This window comes from Aphelocoma coerulescens, unplaced genomic scaffold (genome assembly GCF_041296385.1).
Source record: "Aphelocoma coerulescens isolate FSJ_1873_10779 unplaced genomic scaffold, UR_Acoe_1.0 HiC_scaffold_100, whole genome shotgun sequence".
NCBI classification, from domain to species: Eukaryota; Metazoa; Chordata; class Aves; order Passeriformes; family Corvidae; genus Aphelocoma; species Aphelocoma coerulescens.
The window spans coordinates 413393-434177 of NW_027183463.1; the positions used below are offsets into that span (position 1 = coordinate 413393).

The window sequence follows — 20785 nt, forward strand, 5'->3', positions numbered from 1 at the left end:
CAACTTTGGGAACTTTTGCCTGACAGAATTCCAGCCAACAGAAGGGCTGGTTTCTGACTTCAGCTTCTGGTTTCTGACTCCAGCTTCTGGTTTCTGACTCCAGACAGTTCCATCTGCTTTAGGCTGGCACATGGGGGCATTCAGACTGTGCCTACGAACAGCATTCCCTTAGACAGGATTTCAGTGACTTTGTTATGGCTCCCTATCTAAATATATAAACCCCCAAAGTTTTGTGCATAATTCCTAATTTAAACCCCTCATCATAAATTTGGTTCCTTCAGAAAAAGGACCATACTGTGTGCTATCCCTGATGGGCACCTCAATCCTGCTTCAGTTCAGCAGAAAGACACGATAAAAACACAGTTTTCAGAAACTGACTGAACTACTGCACTGCAATAGTCAGATTTATTAGGAAAGTGTACTCACTGTGTTGAAATCCTACTAGTACTTCCTAAGTAGAACAGAACTGGTTTCAACAGTACATTCTGTCTTTTTAAAAAGTGAAAACATAATGTCTGCGTTGTTTGTGAGCTGAGGAAATGGACTAATGTGGAAGGTAATTACATCAACAGTCTATTTTTTGAGGTCTGATTTTTTTTCTCTACCTTAACTTTGTCCACAGCAGGCTTTTTTTCATCTGGACCAGGCTCTGTCTTTCCTAAGCTACCGGACAAGGCTTCCAGTGCTTCATCTGCTACAGGACCAACCTGCATGGGAGTTGATACAGCAAAAAATCCCAATTTTTAGTTTGATGAAACCCGTTTTTGTCTTTCCCTGCAGTCCCTAGTGGGTTCACAAACAGCATCTCCTTTAGGGCAGTAAGAGCTAGAGCAGACCACAAGAACTGTCAGTTTGGCTTCCTCTTTGAGGAAGGTCACTGACCATTTGTTTTGTGCTTGACTTGGCTTTTTTTTTTTCTTTTTTGGTGAACCCCTCAGCCCTTGTGGGTTACCACTACGGAGGAAGAACATGCAATACTGAAATGACCACCGTGACACCGTGCTCTGCCATTCTGAAACACTGAGTTTTGCTTTAGCTCCAGCTGAAGGGGCTTCCACTACTTACTGAAGACATGGGAGCTGCAGACTGCACAGTGCAAGCTGTGGCACGAGGGACCACTTTGTCCTCAGTGGGTTTTGCAGGCACAGAACCTGACGGCTTCTGAAACAGAAAAATTTACCCCCTATTTTACTGAATATGCTTAGAAAACACAAAATGCGCCTGTTAAACGGCTATTTTTTTTCCTTCTTTTTTTCTAAATACAGTACTATATGACAAAGAAAAGTCTAAATTTAAAGGCAGAAGATTCTCAATGAAGAGCTGAGTGACAATACTGCATGCTCCACTAAAGGCAACAGGAAGGGTAAAACAGGAAGAGAAGAAAAAATGTTCTTCTTGAAAGAACAGTAGCACTACCCAGTCTTAGCAAAACTGTCAGTGTCAGCTTCTCCACTGACCCAGAAAGACATACTTTGGATATGTTGCAGGGCTTTGGTGCTTTGGGTTGTACTGCAGGCTGTGCAGGGCAGGCAAAGTCCTTTGAAAATTCATCAACAAGATCAGATTCACTCAGAGGCTGCAACAACAGGGGGAAAAAAAAAGAGACATATGTGGCACAGGTGACTCACTGCCTCTTTTTAATTTACTTTTTCAAGAACTGTATTTCAGCTACTCATAAAGCAGGAAAACATCTGTAGCCTACACTGAAATAACCTTTCACAATTACGTGCAACAAAACAGCATTAATTTTGCAGTACATAAAATCAAAGAAAAACATACTTCAGAATAAGTTTGTTTCTTTGTTATCATAAGTCAATGTAAGGTACAGCACTGTGCATATAAAACATAGCATAGAGAACCAGATACACACTGTTCAAGACATGGCTACTGAAAAGGAAAATATGGCCTCTTAATTAGGAAGAAAATGCTAATACTTACTAGCAGAACTAGAGTTGCATGAAAGTTCCCTTAGCCTGTCCTCTGACTGCTGACACCCAGTGGTTCTCACTGTGCATGTTTCAGTGAGTAAAAATGCAGTTTTAGTTTCCTTCTGTGTGTGATCTATTACAATCTACTGACACTATGTGAACTAGGCCTCCACACTCCATGTATCTCTACATGTGTACACCTGAAGCTCCTGGGATCCTCCAAATTACTCTTCACAGCTAAATGTTTAAATCTTTGCTAGCAGCGATGGCCACTCACTTGCTGCATGGAACTTAACAGCTTAGGGACAGACTCATAATGCATAAAGTGACATTTCTGAGAGAGAAATCCCTCCCTTATTCCCTTCCCCTAATTCTTTACAAAATGTCTCAACACGTAAGGCCCCACTTTTCATAATGCCTGAAATCCTCCTTCAGACACTAAATAAAAAAAGGCATTTAGGTAGTAACTTTTATTCACAAAAATAATGCCACTGCATGTACTTAAGACTATGCAGAGTGGAGGCCCAAAAAAACCAGACAAACCCTAGCTGAAATCCTGAAGGAAGGCCTTCATCAGCAATCACAGAAGAACTGTAAGCAGCTGATGGTTTCTAGCTATCAACACAGCTTTCCCCACTTTGCTGATTTTGGTTTCACTGATCTTGTAAGTATCAGAAGTGATTCCAAAGGAATACTGGCACACACATCTTCCTCAAAACCACCTTCTTTAAATTACCCTGAAGAGGTGCTCAGAAAAATACTGTAACACGTGTCTGATATTCCCATGGTTCTCCTACAGAACAAGGATTCAATTATATTTGTAAAGGGAAGTGGAGGAGAATGGGAATACCTGTTTTTCTACTAACCACTTAATAATCCTTCGGCACAAGATCTCAGGATTCGGAGTTTGTGTTCTGCCCTGGTTTTGTGCAGGACTTCAGCCCAACCTCCCTTAGCTTATGCCATGTTCCCTTCTAGAGCTCTTCTACTTTTCTGTGTGCGCCATCTCTTTTGTGCTCCCTGTGGAACAGGCTTATCTCCTCAGGGTTATCTCCTGGCAGCAGGGCCTAGTTCCCCCACAGCAGAGCTGCTCTCTTTTTCTCCTCATGACATGCCTGGCAGGAGTTCCCTTCTGTGCAGCCCTCAAACATCCACCAGTCAAGATAACTGCATGCCTGAGACCTGACCTAAGAATTTTTAGAGACCAAAAGTCTTTTTTCCATCACTGCCTTTGCATTCCTCCCCTCCACACTTTAACCCTAAATAATAGGAATTACTTCACATTTCTGATCAGAGGGCACTGTGTCATTCTCACTCAAACTGGTCCCGACCTTCACACTCATTTCAGGAGAGCAGAGATTTCCTGTGCTTTTCCAGTTTTTGGCAGCACTCCTCAACTCACAGTATTTCCAAAGTGCAGCCCTCAGTTTCTTCAACGCACAGTTCCCTTGCTTTCTTCCTGTGCCTTTAAAATTAATCTTTGCTACTCTCTCTTTCAATATTTTAATCCTCTCTTGCCCTTTCCAGGCCACGATGGATACTCTTTGCAAAGTCCAGATTGTTCTTTGTGATTAGGAAAATGTCCACATTTTTTTCCTTCTTTCCAGTAATTTTCCTTTATACTTGATCACTAACGAGAGGAAACTATCAAGAAAACAAAAGATTTTCCTGCTTCACCTCTCTGTGTCCTTAACAGCTCCAGCAGACCTCTACAGAACACCTTACAGTAACTCCCCACACAGCCTTTCTTTGAGTCAGCACTAATTTTTGTAACACTCTCCTGTCTTGGAACTCTCTAAACCTTTTCCTTATATAATCTCTTCATTCACAATGAATTTCAATACAACCAACTTCCACTTGGTGCTTCTGACCAGCAGGTTTTGTGCAAGGAAGTAAAACACACAAGCAGACCAAGAGACTTACATCATGGCACAGAGAGAAGTGATGACAGAGAGGGAGAAAACAGGATATCTAGCCACACTCCTACAATATTGTCAGTTTTCTAACCTTTGGTTTTTCTTCAGGCTTCAGCAATATTGGTTTTCCATCTTTATCCTAGAAGGAAATTAAGTATTATTGACATTTTTCTGTTGTTACAAGAAGTGCCATACTTAATAATCACCAGCAAAATAATGTGAAGTAAATTACATACACAAGAATTAATCAGTGACAGGAATTCCCCTAAATGGGGAATTTTTACATGGCCAGGTAAGTAGATCAAAAAGGCAAATGTGATGTCAGCACTATACAAGAGACCAAAAAGTGTTCTGCTGTTGTTTTGGTTGACTTTGAACCAATCTCCATCACTTTGGGTGACAATCCAAAAAAAAAAAAAAAAAAAATTAAAGAGAGTGCAATTTCCCCACCATTTTACATCAGTGTTCCAAGGTTACGTTACAAAGTGATACTGAAGAGCACTCCTGCAAAGGGATGGATTTTACAGCGCTGAGATTTAATGTCAGAAACAAGAAATGCCACTCTTGGAGAAGGAATGGGTGACTTGGCAAGATCTCTGCCCAGAATGCTTGGAAGAAACAATAATGCCCACAAAGGAAGAGGAGATCAGAGGTACGGAAATCACCAAGGAGAAAGACATTCATTAAGTATTAGCTTGGCTTGTTTTTCCCATGTTCTTTCTGTAATGAAAGAGAAGTGTCAGGCACAGTGCCCTACCTAAAAAGCAGTGGAGGCATGAAAAACTTACCAACTCCGGCGTTAACCTGTACTCTGGAGGTATTGTGCCATCACGTTCTCCAGCCTTTTGTTCCTTTTTCTCTTTGGCTTTTGCCTTAAAAAGAAAGAACATTAAAAAAAAAAAATCACTTAAAGAAATTAAAATAAAAACTCCAAGTGCACAACCTCGCCATCAGGATTCTTCCCCCTGCTGCGTGCAGAAGGACTGGCATCAGGTGAAATTATTCCACGTAACAAAATACTAAAATCCCTCCAATTATTCCTGTCAAACATCTGTGGTAAAATCATAATGGCTTAGGATTCAACACCATATGTGAATATGGCTAAATTATTTTAAATCCTGAAGAATTTTAGACAGTATTCAGAGCTCTATCTTTGTGGCAGGCACTTTTAGAATTTTTGTGTGTATCAAATCCTCTTGCATTTTTTTCTTGAATTTCAGCACTCTGATTACACAAGCCAGAATTCTGTATCTTTTTCCATCACTGACACCAAAAAAAAGCTTTTAATTCTCTCTGCTTCCTTCATGAAGAAATGCATCCACATTATCTGAAGACACAGACTGACTAAACCTGCAACACAAGAAGCTCTTTTTTTGTCAAAATTTAGCTCAGCAGCAGCAGATTTTTTACTATTTCCCTGTCATTTGTTTGCTCTGAGCTGTAAGTGAAGACAGGAAAAAACCTGCTCTAACTATGGTTATAGGCAGAGCTTGCAAAACTAAACCAAAAAGTTAAAGCTTAACATGCAAACACAGGATTACTGTTTAAATTCTATCTGTTGAGGAAAAACAAAACTCACAAAAGAGTGAAAGGCAAGACTCAAATTAGAAAGATAATGGAGTTTGATGTAAAAAGGAGCACACACACCAAAAGTCAATTAAAAGTCAAACAGCAAATGTGAGCAAAATGAAAGCTTGCCATGAATTGTACAGAGTGCTGGGGAAAAAAACCAAAGAAGAGTTAAATCTACCAGTGAATGTATATACATGTATGTTTGCCTGTAAAAGCAAACAAATGATATGCTTATAATTTTCCAGACCACCTTACTATGTTCTACTCTACCTGTAGCCACTTAATTTTCTCATTTTCCTAATCAGTGAAGACTCAAACATTCCTTATGCCCTTGGTAAGAAAGTCACTTTCTTGCTATTTTACACATTTGTCCAGTGTCTAGCAAAGAGAACTCAGGATTCCACAGCCAGAACCTGGAAGCCGGGGTAAAAAAGGAGTGAGGTGTTACCTCTGACACCTCTACAACAGGGGTAGGATCTTCTTCAGGTTCAGGTTCAGGTCCTCCAAGAGTATCAAGAAGAGCATCCATTGCATCGTCTTTAATTTCCTGTATTTAAGAAAACGTGCAAACGATTTTGTTATTTCTTTAAACTGACCACGGGGTTTTTCACCTTACGTATTTTTATGCTGTGTATGAAGAAAACAGCCAGCACCAGATTGGTCATTTTGGTTTGGCTTTACCCAACTTCCTTAACAACCAAGTTACGTGATAAGAATTAGCACAGTTTTAGTCAAGACATGGGGCTCTTCTTAAGGAGAGAAGAAAAAAACCACAGGGAAGTAAAAAACTGCCCAAAACCCCACAGTGTCACAATGACATGTAACACAATTCTCATATGCTCTGACATGGCAAACCCAAAAAGTGCATGGTCACACTTGCTCTATTCAGAGGGGGAAAAAAAAGAAGGTGCATAAAACATGAGAAAATTACATCATATACAAGTTTTAAACACAGATCACAGAGCTAAGAAGTTTTTCCTACTAATATTTCTACTGTAGTGCCTCTAGTGAGAAGAATCACAGTTATTCAGCAAAAGAATCCAGAAGGAAAATCATCTGATCTCTAATACAGTAGAGTCTGAGCAACAGCAGTTCTTGTTATCCCTGTATTTTCTATCATAAAGAGGATTTACAACTGAAAATGAGAATGATTAGCATCTTTACAAGACCAAGAGCACATAATAATGGCATATAGCCTGTAAATTTTAACTTAACTAGTGAAAGAATGACTATGTGTACCTCTTTTGTTTTTGTTTTCTTCTCCTTAGGAGGAACTGAGGTCTTAACTGAACTTGCTGCTTGTGCTTGCACAATTTCTCCTTCTTTGTTTGGCTTCTACGAGCGAGATGAAATTACAGGCAAGTTTGCAAAAATAGAAAAGAAGCAGGAAATTTTATCATTTTAAAATGAAATATTATGATAACAGTGTCAATTTTTCCTTACAATAAATGCATGCAATGGCAGGGAAGGTGTCAATACCTCTGTCAGACTTGTCTTCTCCTGAGCAGAAGCAGTACTGCAGGTGAAGTCAGATGACAGGGCCTCTGCAAGCTCATCATCTGTCATTGGCTTCTGAGCAAGGAATTGCAAACCAAGTTATGACCATGAGAAAGATAAAATATCACAGGTCAAACTCAGTTTACAGCCTGAGTCTGTCCCACAATTACTCACACAGTGACCTCATTGGCACAAGTTCCTGACACAGCAAAAAATAAAGGTGCTTGCCCCCATTGGTTGATTCTTGTCTCAAATAAGCTTTTACTTTTAGTAACTCAAACTTCCCAACCAGCAAAACCTAGCTGGCTGACAGGAATCTCTGGCCAAGCGCAGAACACAAGTAGTTTTTGCTGAAGGCATTACAGAGAGATTCCTGCTTGCACAGTATTTTTCCCCTTTGTTATTCATATGCCCAGTATCTCAGTAAGTATTTATTTGACTTGTTTCAGCTTCGGTGTCCTGAAAATTCCTACATCTTTACTAAAAACATCTGTGCCAAGCTCTATTTAGTTTTATCAGTAGCTAGGTTATCTGGCCTCCCACATCCCCCCCCCTCCCATTGCCTGGGACTTTTGCAGAACAGGCAACATTTATATTTTCCTAGGAATCCAGTGATAACTGGGTTGTTTTCACCTGGGCTACTTTCACCTGACAATATATTAAAAAAAAAAAAACCTTACTTCATCTTGCTCATTTGCTTTTGGTGGGACCACATCTTTGCCATATCCTTTGCTCTAAAATGAGAATTAATTTTGCAGTAAATGGAAAGCAGAAAAATCCAATATGACAGAAAACACACATGAAGAATGTGTTTTTTAACTCACTGACCTTCAACAGTTTAACATACTCTGGAGGGAGACTACCCTCACGTTTTCCCAATTCTTCTAAGTATCTTGAATATATGTCTTCCTGTGAAAATAATGCATATATTAATGCTTGTGTACTGTTCTTTACTGAAATAAATTTCTGACAGAGCTACCTACAGTGACACTGCCAGAAAGAAAAGGCAAAGATTGGCTAGGACACTGTATAGTGTCTTTCAGTACCTATTGTCATGCACATGCCTCTGCACCAGCTTCAGCAGTGCTCATCATCCAGCAGAACTCCACAAATCCATTCCCAGATTACTAATTTAAGCCATGTCACTGTCTCAGACTGTAGGATGTATTGCTGTACCCAGACTGCTTTTTAAATATTTATAAATTTTTGTCAAGTTCTACTGAGCCACTGAGCCTGTAATCCTAATCCTTCTTAGGTGACTCTCCCATTCAGACTCAACTTTATGCATTCTTCAGCAAATTCCCAAAACTCTGCCATTTCTATATTAACAAAACCAACATTAAAATGTTACTGTGCACACTCTGTTTTAACTCTTAGCAGATCACAGCTACAAGTCCTGAGTCAACGCAGTAATGAGCAACTACAGATGTAATTTAGGGATGGATCTTCTAAGAAATAAGAATGTGAAGTGTAAAATACCGTAATTTCCGGGCCAATGTAAACAGGAGTGGTAGGCACATCTTCCTCAGGCCCACCAAGGGTATCTATTAGGCTATCAAGAGCTGACTCATCCATACCAGGCTAAAAAAAATAAGCAAACCATTATAGAAGTTACCACGGTGTACACAGGAAAAGAAAAAAAATTCTGAATCATCTGGTGAATCTGTAGAAGACGGCTATAAACCAAATCAAAAGCTTTCTTTCAGCAGGGCATGCACTTGCCAAATTTTTCAGCGAGAATTGTTCTAAACTCAATTCTTCAGTATCATTAACAAGGTATTTTCTATTTGTATATCAGTTGATACATATATATATTCAAAATAAGCAAAGACAGAGAGTAATTCATTTTAAACTTGTGTAATTTTAAGCTAGCTTCTAAAGAAATCCCATTTGACAAAGCAGAAATGACACACCACTGGTTTTTCACCTTTTCTTTCAGATGGTGCTTCACCATCATAAATAATGAGGATGTGTCAATACTTCAGTAGTTACATATTTATTTTTTTTCCTGAAACTGAAGTCTTTCAGAGAGAGAAGCACCCTCTGAGACATTATTACAAGGGAAGCCTTTGTCTGGGGCTATGTCTACCAACCTCAGCACTTGATTTATCAGCAGCAGCAACCACACTTGCACCAGCTGTGCCTGTTCCAGCAGCTGCACCAGTCACTGTGGACATTTCCTTGGACTTTTCCTGGAGCAAAATAAAAGAGAAAAATTAAGGGATGGTTTACTGAAATGTTAAAAGAGAGACAAAAACATCCAATGCTGAGGCTGTGCACATTTTTTTTAATCAGCAGCTGTGGCTGGTGCACCTGAGCAGCACCCAGATGCTTGGGCAGAGTGAGCTACCACCATAAAAGCTATGCTTCCAGTATGATTCTTCCGTGGAAAGAAAGCTTTCTATTTTAAGCACTCTACCTCCTCCTTTTTACTTTGCCAGTGAAAGGAATTTGCACAGCAAGAAACACTTTGAGGCCCCTTCCAAGCCTCTTTGGAAAGCTGTCATTTACTCCTGGTAGCTCTCAATGCACCATTACACTCCAGCTGCAAAAGGTGCTCAAGTGGGTGGGATGAAAACTGCTGCAGGCAGAGAGGTGGAGGAGCAACACCACCACACAAAATGCAGACTTCTGCATTAATGACACTCCCATTTACAGCCAAAAATAAGTGTGTTGTAGTGGAGCTGCAGGAGGCCTTCGTGTTACCCCAGGGCCTTGTCACCAGACATGTGCAGAACCAGGAGACGAAACATCTACATCCTGATACCACCACATGCTTTTCCTTCATATTTTTTCTCCATTTTCCCTGTGGTGGAAATGACCCCTCCCCAACTTTTTTCCCCAACTTTCCTCACTTTAGTTTTTCCCAGAGCCTTCCTGCTGCATTTGGAGCCAACACTGCAGTGAGTGGGCCAGGGAAGAGCCTGACAAAGAACCAATGACAGCTGTGCAGCTACAAGGAACTTAAAAATAACCTGAGAGAAAAACAGAAGAGCCCCAAACACATAGGAACAGGTCTAAAACTGTGGGGCTCTTCATGTTCTTTGCCTGGCCAACAGCTTATCTCCATAGCGATTTTTGGGGGCCCAAAGGTCTCACTTGACAATATTCAGCTAAAGAATCCATCTGGATGTGGATTCCTAACATCCCCTCAATAAAATAATAAAAATTGGCTTAAATAATAGAAATTGGTTGTTGCTTCTGTGATACCTTTGCTGTCTCTGTGGAGGTTGATGGTGGAGGCTGTTCAGCCTGAGTTGTAGTTACTTTTCCTGTGTTATTTGGTTTGGAAGCTGTTGTCACGGTAGGTGTGGTTTGGTTTTTTCCCTGTGTAGAGATAAACTATTATCACTAGATACGGAGGGCTGGCTTATTATTTTTTCAAACTATTTTTTTAAGCAAAATACAGAAGAAAAATACCAGAAGAAACCCTCTGAATTAAAACATTCAAAGAGAGAGAGAGAGAGAGAGAGAGAGAGAGAGAGAGAGAGAGAAATTACACAACTTACATCACTAGGTTCCTTTTGCTTCTCTTCAGACAGCTGTTTATTCTGAGAGTCTGCTGGCTGTCATAAAATAAAAAACAGAGGTAATTCACCATTTCCACCACTCAATGCTATGGAACATGATCCATGCTGGTCCAAGGAAGTACAAGACAGATCTAAAGATGTTTAACGGGACACTTCTTGGGCTGTCCCGAGTTTGTGCACAGGTATGTCACAGATCACACACCAGTTTCATGTGACACAGAAATAGCCAGGAGGTCAGCCTCTTTTTTCAGAGACAGTAAAAGGCCAAGGTACAGCAACTCTGCAGAGATGAAAGATATTTACCTTGTCTGACTGGGTGTTTTTTTCAGATCCTGCTTTGGTTGTTGTTGCGGACTGAAATATAAACGACATTTATTCGAAGATTAATATGCACGGTTATTTGCAGAGGATCAGATTATGTAAAGCAGAATATCAGACAGGTCCACACTTACTGGCACACATGCTGTCTAACTACTATACACTAATCTTGCAGTTCACAACATCCTAACACAGGCTGCCAATGATTTAAGAGCACTCTAAGGTGTGCAAACACCCACACACAAACTCATTCCTCACATGGGGGATTGAGAAGGGAAGAAGATGCTAAATACAGGGACCAGTTTGATAACAAACCCAAATTGCCACTACCAATTTCTGAAATAACCTCAAATGTTATTTAGGGAATTATTTTTCACTAGTTTATTAATAATTAAAATTGTAAAGTAAGTAATTATAAAAATACACACAGTCCTGATGAAAAAGACATTAATTACTTAGATTCAACAGGACATACATGGGGTGGGATATGTTCAGTTAATATCCTTATACTACACACAACAGAAAATTTGTATTTTTCTCTTCTCTGTAACCTCCTAATGCTCATATTTTACAACAGAGCTGAACAACCTGGCTAGGATAATATGACATGACTGCACTTCCAGGGTTTACACGTGAAAATCTTCTCCAGCCATGCCACAAAATCAGTTCCTGTGATTCACTCAGTCAAAGTACAGTAAGCAATAAATTGCTAGTAGTAAGAACTAAAACTGTAAAATTAAAGAATAGTTATGTCTGGTAAGAAGACAAAAAACCACCCTCCTCACCATATTTTTCTTCCTATTTTTTCTTGCTAGTTCAGCTGCACTATGAGCAACACAGTAAGAGGCCTTTTATCTGCCAAACATTCACTACCATTTAGAATCACCCAGCTTCCGTTTTCTGGCTGACCACACAGGGAAATTTGCTAAGTTTGTTTACCATTTGTTACGCAAGTATTCACACCCTCACACTGAACTGCAGACACTTGGCTGGGAAATCCTGAGCACACACTAAGTGCAGATGCCTGGGCATAATCCTGGCAAAGGTCTTGAAGATGGGGACCAGGGTAAAGAACACACCTCCACACACAAGTGGGGAAATACTGATGGAGAAGGAGAACCAAAAATGCTCAAAGCGAGAAAAAGATATTAAACCTCCCTTTCTTAAAAAAAAAAATCATCACTTAACCTCTCAGATTCCCAAGCCCTCCCCAAATTCCCTGCTTTTTATTTTGTCATGATGCCTAATACCTGATTAAAGCACAGTCATTCTCAGGTTCAGTCATGCTTTGTATGCTCCTACCGGTGTGTCCTTATTACATGACTACTGCTAACTCAAAGACACACACATACATTTCTGTACCTGCACACTAAATAATCCTGTAATGAAAGGGTAATCCTAAATTTTTCCAGTTTTTAGGCCAAAGTAAGGTTTTTCTGTAACATCTGTTGTAGCGAGTCAATCAGTCATGGGATGTCCTTCGGCAACAAGATGCAAAAAAAATGTAACAGAAGTGCAAGGATGAAGTTCAAAAAACACAGAGTTTGACTTTTTTTGCTCTGGGACTACTGCCTGCTCAGGATTCTAAGTACCCTGCTGTCAGAGCACAAATTCAGTTTTTTCTTATCTGCTTTTCAGAAGAAGACTAAACACACCTTGTTTTTGCAGGACAATAAAATATATGTGCTTGCACTTCTGCCCACACCCAACAACACCTGTACAGAACATTGAATAAAAATTCTCAACCTGCCAAACCAGTTATGAACAACTGCAAGTCTCCTTTTTTATACTGTAAATATTATTTTAATGAATACTTTATGCACCTTCTGTGTAAGGTATGCATCATTCACTGTTCTTTTGTAACTTTTAAAACGTGCAGAATTGCCCATACTATAAATTTATGTTAGGCAGTGCTGAAGAATAAATGAACTCATATTGGCAAGGATTTGGTTCAGGACTTTCACACAAAAGCATGCTGAGGCCACAATAAAACACGTGATTATAAACACCTGCTCACACACAGAGACACAACTATTTAAATACAGTTTTAGCAATTACAAAGCTCAAATCTAATTAAAAAAAAAAAAAACAAAAAACCCCCAGGCAAATCAAACCAACAATTTTTGTGTAAGACCATCCATTCAGAGGAATTGTTCAGCCATCCTTTAAACAGAGTCAGCTGTGAGCAGCCACAGACAGAAGCCATTGCATCAGCTGGTGGCGTGCACTGAATTCCTGTGGAGAAAAAGATGTTCCACTTCCCCTTCAACTGCCTGCTTCCACCTGCACTGTGCCAGGATCTGAGAGCAGGCATTTTAAACTTACTGAAAAATGGTCTGGAAATGAAAAAGAATACTTTTACACTGGTTCCCTGGTTGCACGAACACGTGCAAAAGGAAGGCAGCTGAAGGAGACGTGTTGGGGACAGCGGCAGTGGCAGCACCCTGTTTTCCTCCAACCCCTGCAAAATCCACTGGGTGCTGGCTCTACACCCTTGTCCTCCAAACTCTCCACCTAACACCATGCTTTGCCCACAGAACAAGAAATTCCACATTCCTTCCTCTGCCACAGTGAACTCAGGGCCTTCTCAGAGAGGCACAACACTGCAGGTTCATTAGAGACAAAGGATACACACACAGAGAACTGAAAGCTGAAGAGAGGTCCAGAGCATGTTTAAGAGCAGTGGCACACTAGAGAGACCTCAGGAAGGACAAATGAGATGTGGTTACAGCAGGCAATCGGGAAAGAGCTGGTAATTTGCAAGAACTTTAGGACTAGAAATTGAAGTGACTCAGCAACCTCACTTCTTTCCAAAGAAGTCTACTGTCAAAAATGCAGATGACTTGTTTAATCCAGCAGGAGAAAGATATTAATAATGCAACAGACATTAAAAGAAAACATTAATTATGGTACACATGCAAATGCAGGCTACTGTTTCAAAGGGATTTGTGTTTACCAGTCTTACAGTGCTGAAGAATGCCTCTGCTACTCTATTTTTGGCTCATTTACCACATTCTTCTGAGAGTTGTTTTAAATTTCAAGTAGGGAAAGACAGTAGCTGTCTGGGTTAGACCATATGGAGAACCACAGCATTAATGAACAGGACACAAACGAGTTTGCCCACAAACGCAACAGGGAGGTGAAACCAGAGGCTGGCAGATGCCTTCATGTGTGAGTAATTATGACTGTACACAAACTAAAAATTTGTTTAATTGCCATTCAGCTCGTAGGCGTACGTGTGCATGAAGGAAAAGGGTTTCAAAAGGCTGAGGGGAATGTAATGGCTAAATTCAAATGCAGAGATGAGAGATGCAGGCCAGAACGACCAGAGACAAGAGGAAAAAGTTGTTGCAAAGAAACTTCCCATTTGATAAATGCAAAAAAAAAAAAAAAAAAAAAAAAAAAAAAAAAAAATCACTGTGAAGGTGACCAAACCTCAACTCTGACTGTGCCAAAACACTCAAGAGCTGCCTGGCAGGGCCTCCAGCAGTGCTATTTACCTGCAGAGCTGGCTCTGCCTGCACCAGAGCACCTCCAGGGGCCTCTCCCACCCTCACCCCTCCAGGCATCGCTTTACTGGCATTTACACAAGGTGCAGGCAGCCTGAGCCTTCACCACCACAGAAGCCCCTGCTGGCCTCCTTTGGCATCCAGTTTTTGCTGGTTTTGCTGTTATGACTGTGGAAAATGGAAGAGGCTCGGGGGGGAGCACCATTAATCATTTGTTTAAACAACACAGGTAACTCCTGTTAGGCAACGGAGGCGTGACGGAGGACGATGACTCTCTCCTAACAAGCAAAGGACGTGACTGATGACACAGCCCTGACACTGAGGAAGCCCCAGCCACAAAACAAGACAGAACAAGCATGAAGGACAAAGGCAAGGGAGCTGTCAGACAGATAAACACAGGAGATTAACGAGACGATGCAACTGCACATACAGAGAAAGCTGAAGCTCCTCCTGGATTTGCTGAGTACGTGAAAAATCATCACCAGGTAAATAACCCTGCAATTACACTGGGGGGAGCTATACCCAAGTCACAAAACGCGACAGAGCTAAAATTAAGCACTGCAATTAATTTTCTTTTTATTGCTGTCGTAAAAACCTCTGGGTGCTTTGAATAGCATTTTTTTAGGGTTGTTTTGTTGGTTTGTTTTGTTTTTTTTTTCTTTTGCAGAGGAAACTAAGCTACAGATAAGAAATACGGGTAAAGTTACTCAGTACCAAAGTGCTAAAAAGGAAATTTCATGGCTTCATACATGTGTCATGCAAGCATGATTTTCTTCTGAAATTCTTACCCTGGTTTCAGATGGCTTCATAACTTGTGGTTTTGGTGCATCCACAGAAGGAGACTGCTTCTAAGAGAAAAAAAACCAACAACTTTACTTTTGTTATACATACTTAGTATTAAGCAAGCATCAAGAATCTGAATTCACTTGGTTATCCAGCTGAATAAAGAATAAATTATTTTTGAAAATTAGAGTTATTGTTTTAGATCTTTTGCCTGGCCTGTATTTTGACAATATATACACATAGAATTTTGACAGTTTGATATTGCCCACAGACCTTCTTTAAACATTATTTTTTCTCCTCTGACATGTCCTCACAGCAAATTTTTCATCAAGTACCAAGACAAACCCAAATCCTGATCTCACACTGAAGCACATGTACTTACTTTGCAGGATTCATCCACACTTCTCTTTAAAATTCTTTAACAAAACCTGTGCCTTTCAATTTACTAGCTTGTTACAGAAAATATTTAATACTAATTTGAGGAAACTCAAATGTGTTAAAAAGGAGTAGCTAATACATAAGCAGCACATGTTCCCCCACTATTCCTACATATCACCTGACCTTTCTGGAACTCTACAAAGCACATGTTCTGTTCTCCTGCTTTCAGGGATGACAATCCAAAACCACCATAGTGTGTTTCTGTTGTGGCTGTATCAAACTTCAAAGCCCAGAATATTCCAGTTGTCTCATCAATACTTTATAAAGAAGTAATACTACTCCTCTATTCCTGCGTCATGCCCCTCTGCTTAAAGGTGTATTTTGTATTTTTGCATATACTCAACAGCTGTATTCTATGATTCTGTGATTTGGCATCTCTGTCACAGTAACACATTCATAGGTCACATTTAAATTTGCAGCACAGCTTACTAATTTTTTTACGTTTTCTTTTCTCTCCCATTTTTTTGCATTGTCTCTGTTTACCATGCTACTTGCTCAGTGAGAGGTCTGACTGTTCTAAATATATAGATTTATATATATATATTATATATATATATGTATAGTTGTCACACTGCAGAAAAGTAAACAAATAATAGACCACAGACCTACAGATTGACTACTTAAAAGATGGGAACTTTTGTATGGGTGGAAACACACAGAGGAATATACCGAGTCTCCTACATCAGGGCAGAGAACAAAAGTTTTTAATAACCTTTTAATGTACTTCTACTACCACCATCAGCTAATCTGCCAGCAACAAGGCATTTTTCCTGATTTGCTCTTTAACAGTTTTCCCTCTCCTTTTCTTCCTTCTCCAAGAAATTAATCTGGATTCCTTCTGCATGACTAACAAGCAGGTATCTGTTCTACACCTTCGTATTAGTCACCCTAGTCCCTGTCTGTTTAATAATAAAAACATTTATCTGAGCCTTTCTCCCTTCCAGCCCTCAGAAAACTCCTACAAAGCTGCTGTCTTAAAATGCACTGAAAAATTCCTTTTCTCCCATGTCCCAGCACAGCAGCAGCACCACAACCTGCAGGGATGAATGAACACCTCCCAAAAGCCCAGCTGCTTCTTTCTGCCCTGTCCAGCAGGACAGCAGTGACCACCAGAAGCAAAAAGGTGAAGAATGGATGTACTCATGGAGGAAGAGGTGCAGTTTGAAAATAGAAAACAGCTCAATGCACGGCTGCTGAGCAGTGGCTGTTGAGGACACCAAACCATCCTCCCTGGGGACACTCAGGGTTAACTCAGAGGAACAAAGCCCTGAGGAGCCAGAGGGGAAAAGCAGGACAGGTGGGAAGAGCACAGGGACCACCACGCAGCGCCTTGCTTCGCTTTCACCACTTCCTACTCAAGTTCCAGAATGAAGGCCCACAATTTCCCACTGTCTCCCCAAAAAAAGCCACTCAGGAAGTGTGCTCCCTTTTCTGCTTTTCCCACAGAGGGAAGAATTGGGGTCCTTGTTCTCCCAGCCCTTCAGCCAGCAGGTTCTGCAGCCACACTGAGCTTCCCAGACTGACAATGCCACGAGGCTGCTGAGCTCCAAGCCCTCTGGCTGGTCTGGTCACCACTGTGCCACCCTGTCACCACCAGCCCGGCCCTGGGGATCAGCCTCTTACCTTGCGTTGCTCTGCTGCTCCCGTCCCCAGGACCCTGCTCTTCCGCCAGCTGTGCCCAGATGTTTCTGCCACAGCCCCACAGAGGGAGTGCAGGAGGCGTGAAGCAACACAGGGACGTGTATCAGGCGTGGAGGTAAATATTAAAGTGCTGCCTGGCAACCGGGCAACAAAAACCTCCTGACGCAGAGCTGCCGTGTGGCTGTGGCACACCCTGCTCGCACCCCGGCGTGCTCAGCCCCAACACCCCCTCGCAGGAAGGCTCGGGTGTCAAACAGTGAGGGTTTAACCAGACCAGGAGGCTGGGAAAGAGAAAGCCAGGAGATGCTGCAAACAGTGAGGGTTTAACCAGACCAGGAGGCTGGGAAAGAGAAAGCCAGGAGATGCTGCAAACACCCCAGGAGTGGGGTGTTCTCTGAGCTGTCAGGGATCCCTGGAGGGCAGAGCCAGAGGGGAGAACCAGAGCGATCAGTGCTGATTCCTGTTCTCCTGCAGCTGCAGCCCCATGGGTCCTGCCTGAAACCAGGCGTGGGTCTGGAGGGTGCTGTGCAAGCCCTGGTGCCCTGTGAGCAAGGGGCAGCCAGGGATCCCAGCCTGGAGGATGGCTAACACATAGCTCTTGTGTGAGCTGGGGGGCAAATCTGCAGCAAGGCATCCAGGACCACCGGTAGCCCACGAGGAGCTGCTCCCTGTGTAAGACTCCCAAGACCACCACCGCAGGGACTCGAAGGACAGGGAAGAGGTTACAGGATAGCACTGATTAAACAAAGACTAAAATCCCTGTTAATTACCCCCCCTGCCAGCAGAGCTGCTGGGTGACATGCAGCATGGAGTGATTAACAGGGATCGGCCTTTGCACAGGAGCTGACCAGAGAACCTCAGGTGCTTTTGAGTTAGAGGATCGCTTTGCAGGATCGCTTTGCAGATGAAGAGACCTGGAATCTAATTTGGTAAGAGAAGGAATACCCTTGGAAACTCATTTGTCCAGTTACCAGGGCAGTATTCAGGCTACTGTTAAAAGAGAACTGTCACAGAAGCCAAGCAGTGGGTTAGCAAAACAAAACAAAACTATCAGAAATTGGTTATCTACTCTTACTGTGTGTACCTCAGAAATCAGCAAGTAAAATGGAAAGTGCAATAGCAGAAGAAGAAGAAAATAATGGTGACAAACATCAAAATAAAAAACTTTAACAGCTCAGAGAACTGGATGCAGATGCCCTTTGGAAAAAGACAACAACAGGCAAAGAAATCCATGAGCTCTCGGTTTCACATAAGTAAAAATCATTGAAACTACTCTAGAAGTTCATGAGGAAGATTCATCAGACTGAGGAAGGTCATTGCAGAAACTCAGAAAGGAGCACAATGCACCAGGTGGAGACCTTCAAAACCAGAAGAGAGGCTGCAAACACTTACCAAGCAACCCATTCAGAAATGCTGAGATGACGACAAGAGAATAAGTAAGAATCAACAAGAATAAAGCAACAAACCTCCAGAGTGGGACACACTGTCACTGCAACTTTTCACTACTTGAGGTGACATTTTCTTGAATAAAATGGGGAAATTGGTCTGTAACACTGGGTTACAACCTTGCTTTCAGACAGCTGAACAGAACAGAGCTCCTGATCTCTGACACTGACATCTTGAAGGCAGTAACAGAAAAACCCAAAACAACACCAAACCCTCCTAGACAGGCAGCAATACTGACAAAAACATGTAAAGGCCATAATGTCACAGGCTGAGATGCTCCTGCCAAAAACAAGCAAGGCAAGAGGAATCTGGGGAAAAGTAATCTGTTGCTGTGACAATGTGAATATAAATGTAAAATACAACTTCCAACCTCTTTGGCTTGGGCTTTTCTAGGTCAAGTGCTGGAACAATTTTGGCCATCACACTGCAGCAGAGATGAATATTGAAAGATGTGAGGACAGGTTTAGGTGGAAAAAATTACTAAGAAGTATGTATGAATGACTTAGTGAAAGGAAAGGTGAGTCAGCACCTGATGCTTTGGTCAGGGCTCCACGAAATGGGAAACAAAGAAGAAAGTGACTTAGCCTTTAATAAAGAATCTCTCAGTGATCTTCCTTCTGGAGGGAACAGTCACTCTGTGGCAAAGGCTACCTGGACAAATCAGGCACCTCTAGCTCTAGCAGCCCTTGGGGGAGCTTGTATAAATACCTGTTGGATTGATCTAGCTGAACTCAGTCTGGAACAGAGGACTGAAGAGCCACCCAAGTTCTCTTCTGGGTTAACACTCCTTAGGCATGGCTGAGCTGGGACTGCTTCTCAGGCTTAGAGCTCACACCACCTATGATTTCACAACCACTAACTCACAGGGTGTGTAATGCAAGGGAAAACCTAATCTACCTGACTACAAGTGGCTGCTTCTTTCCATGAATGGCCCTGATACCGAACTTTAATTAACAGTGCTTGTAAGATGTGGGCAGTGAAAGCTCTTCAGAGAACCATTGTGAGAAATAATGGGTTATTCTGCTGAAGCGTGAAATACCACTTAAGCTGTTAAGAGGTTAAACCTCTCACTTGCTTTGATGGTGTGTGGCAAGGGCTGTACAGCCCTCCTGCCCCCGGACTCACACACAGGAGGTGGGACAGGGATGGCACCACGGGTGTGTGTGCGCACATGTACAAATAGATACATAAATATACAAACGTGTGTATGTAAAGCTACGCAGCATCTAAGGCATACAGTGACTTAAAATGGGAAAAAAAGTTTAGCACTGATACTAACTCTTTAAATATCTTTTATTGTTACAGCATCTATAGTAGCTGAGTTCAAAAATTACAACTTTGAGTGCTCCTATGTCATTTTCCATCCCAAGTAATTTTGGAAATATTCTGCTATTTTGCAACTGCTGCTCTTACATGCAGTTCTGCTATTACATTTTTAAGAAAAACAACAGCTTTTAAAGAGAAAGATAAGAATACCCACAACAACCAAGAAAATGATACTCTTCTGAAGATTTCAGTCTCCCAGTTAATTTTTTGGAGGCTTAATATTAAGAATCTAATGAAATGGAAGAGCAGGATGCGGGTTTCTAGTCAGTACCTGTGTATTAGTCAGACACTGGGGTATTTGTGCTGCCCTGTTGTGACGGGTTTCTCTGTAGAAGTGATGAGAACGATTTCTAAATGATTTACGCTGCAATTTCTGATGGCTGACTTTGCCCACCTGTAACTTCCCTTTCATTCCCATTTTACTGAAACTCACCAACACTGCATGTTACAAACAAAGGCCTTCTGTTCCTGTCAGCCACTGAGGGCAGGTGGGGGGAAAAAAAAAATCCTTGGAGTACAGTTCCAGTTACGTTATGTGTAACTCTAACTCAATCTAAAACTCTTTTCCAAAGTCGTTATTTTGGCTGGTTTTTAAACGCAGGCTACTGTAGTTCAATTCATCAATATACCTGGTTTTAAATACCTGTCTTTGAAAAAAAAAAAAAAAACAAACACCAAGAAGAAGAAACCCTGTCTCTGGAGACACTTCGTTGTGCTTTTAGCATTCATCAACTCAGCTGGTGTAAATACAACCAAAAAATATGTACAATCTATTACTATCATTATAGTTCAAATTCCTGCAGCTACCATTGTGGAAAAGAACAACCCTAAAATTTCCTTATTCTGCCATTTTCTCACGACGCAGAATAAGCATTTGCAAC

The 20785-nt window shown here is 41.4% G+C and overlaps 1 protein-coding gene across 6 annotated transcripts in view; it reads right to left on the reverse strand.

The window, feature by feature from the left end:
* Positions 1-20785, reverse strand: part of CAST (calpastatin) — a 49547-nt gene that overhangs the window by 7819 nt on the left and 20943 nt on the right. For 5 of the 6 annotated variants that reach the window (XM_068998390.1, XM_068998388.1, XM_068998386.1 and 2 more), the window contains 16 exons: positions 15059-15118; positions 10747-10797; positions 10423-10479; positions 10124-10240; positions 9007-9105; positions 8393-8494; positions 7742-7822; positions 7594-7647; positions 6896-6988; positions 6656-6751; positions 5865-5963; positions 4633-4716; positions 3936-3983; positions 1472-1576; positions 1066-1161; positions 606-707 (listed from right to left, as the gene is read on the reverse strand). In XM_068998390.1, coding sequence (XP_068854491.1) covers positions 606-707; positions 1066-1161; positions 1472-1576; positions 3936-3983; positions 4633-4716; positions 5865-5963; positions 6656-6751; positions 6896-6988; positions 7594-7647; positions 7742-7822; positions 8393-8494; positions 9007-9105; positions 10124-10240; positions 10423-10479; positions 10747-10797; positions 15059-15118 — 1344 coding nt within the window. The remainder of the gene's footprint in view (positions 1-605; positions 708-1065; positions 1162-1471; positions 1577-3935; positions 3984-4632; positions 4717-5864; positions 5964-6655; positions 6752-6895; positions 6989-7593; positions 7648-7741; positions 7823-8392; positions 8495-9006; positions 9106-10123; positions 10241-10422; positions 10480-10746; positions 10798-15058; positions 15119-20785) is intronic. The other variant, XM_068998387.1, reaches the window with a different exon arrangement.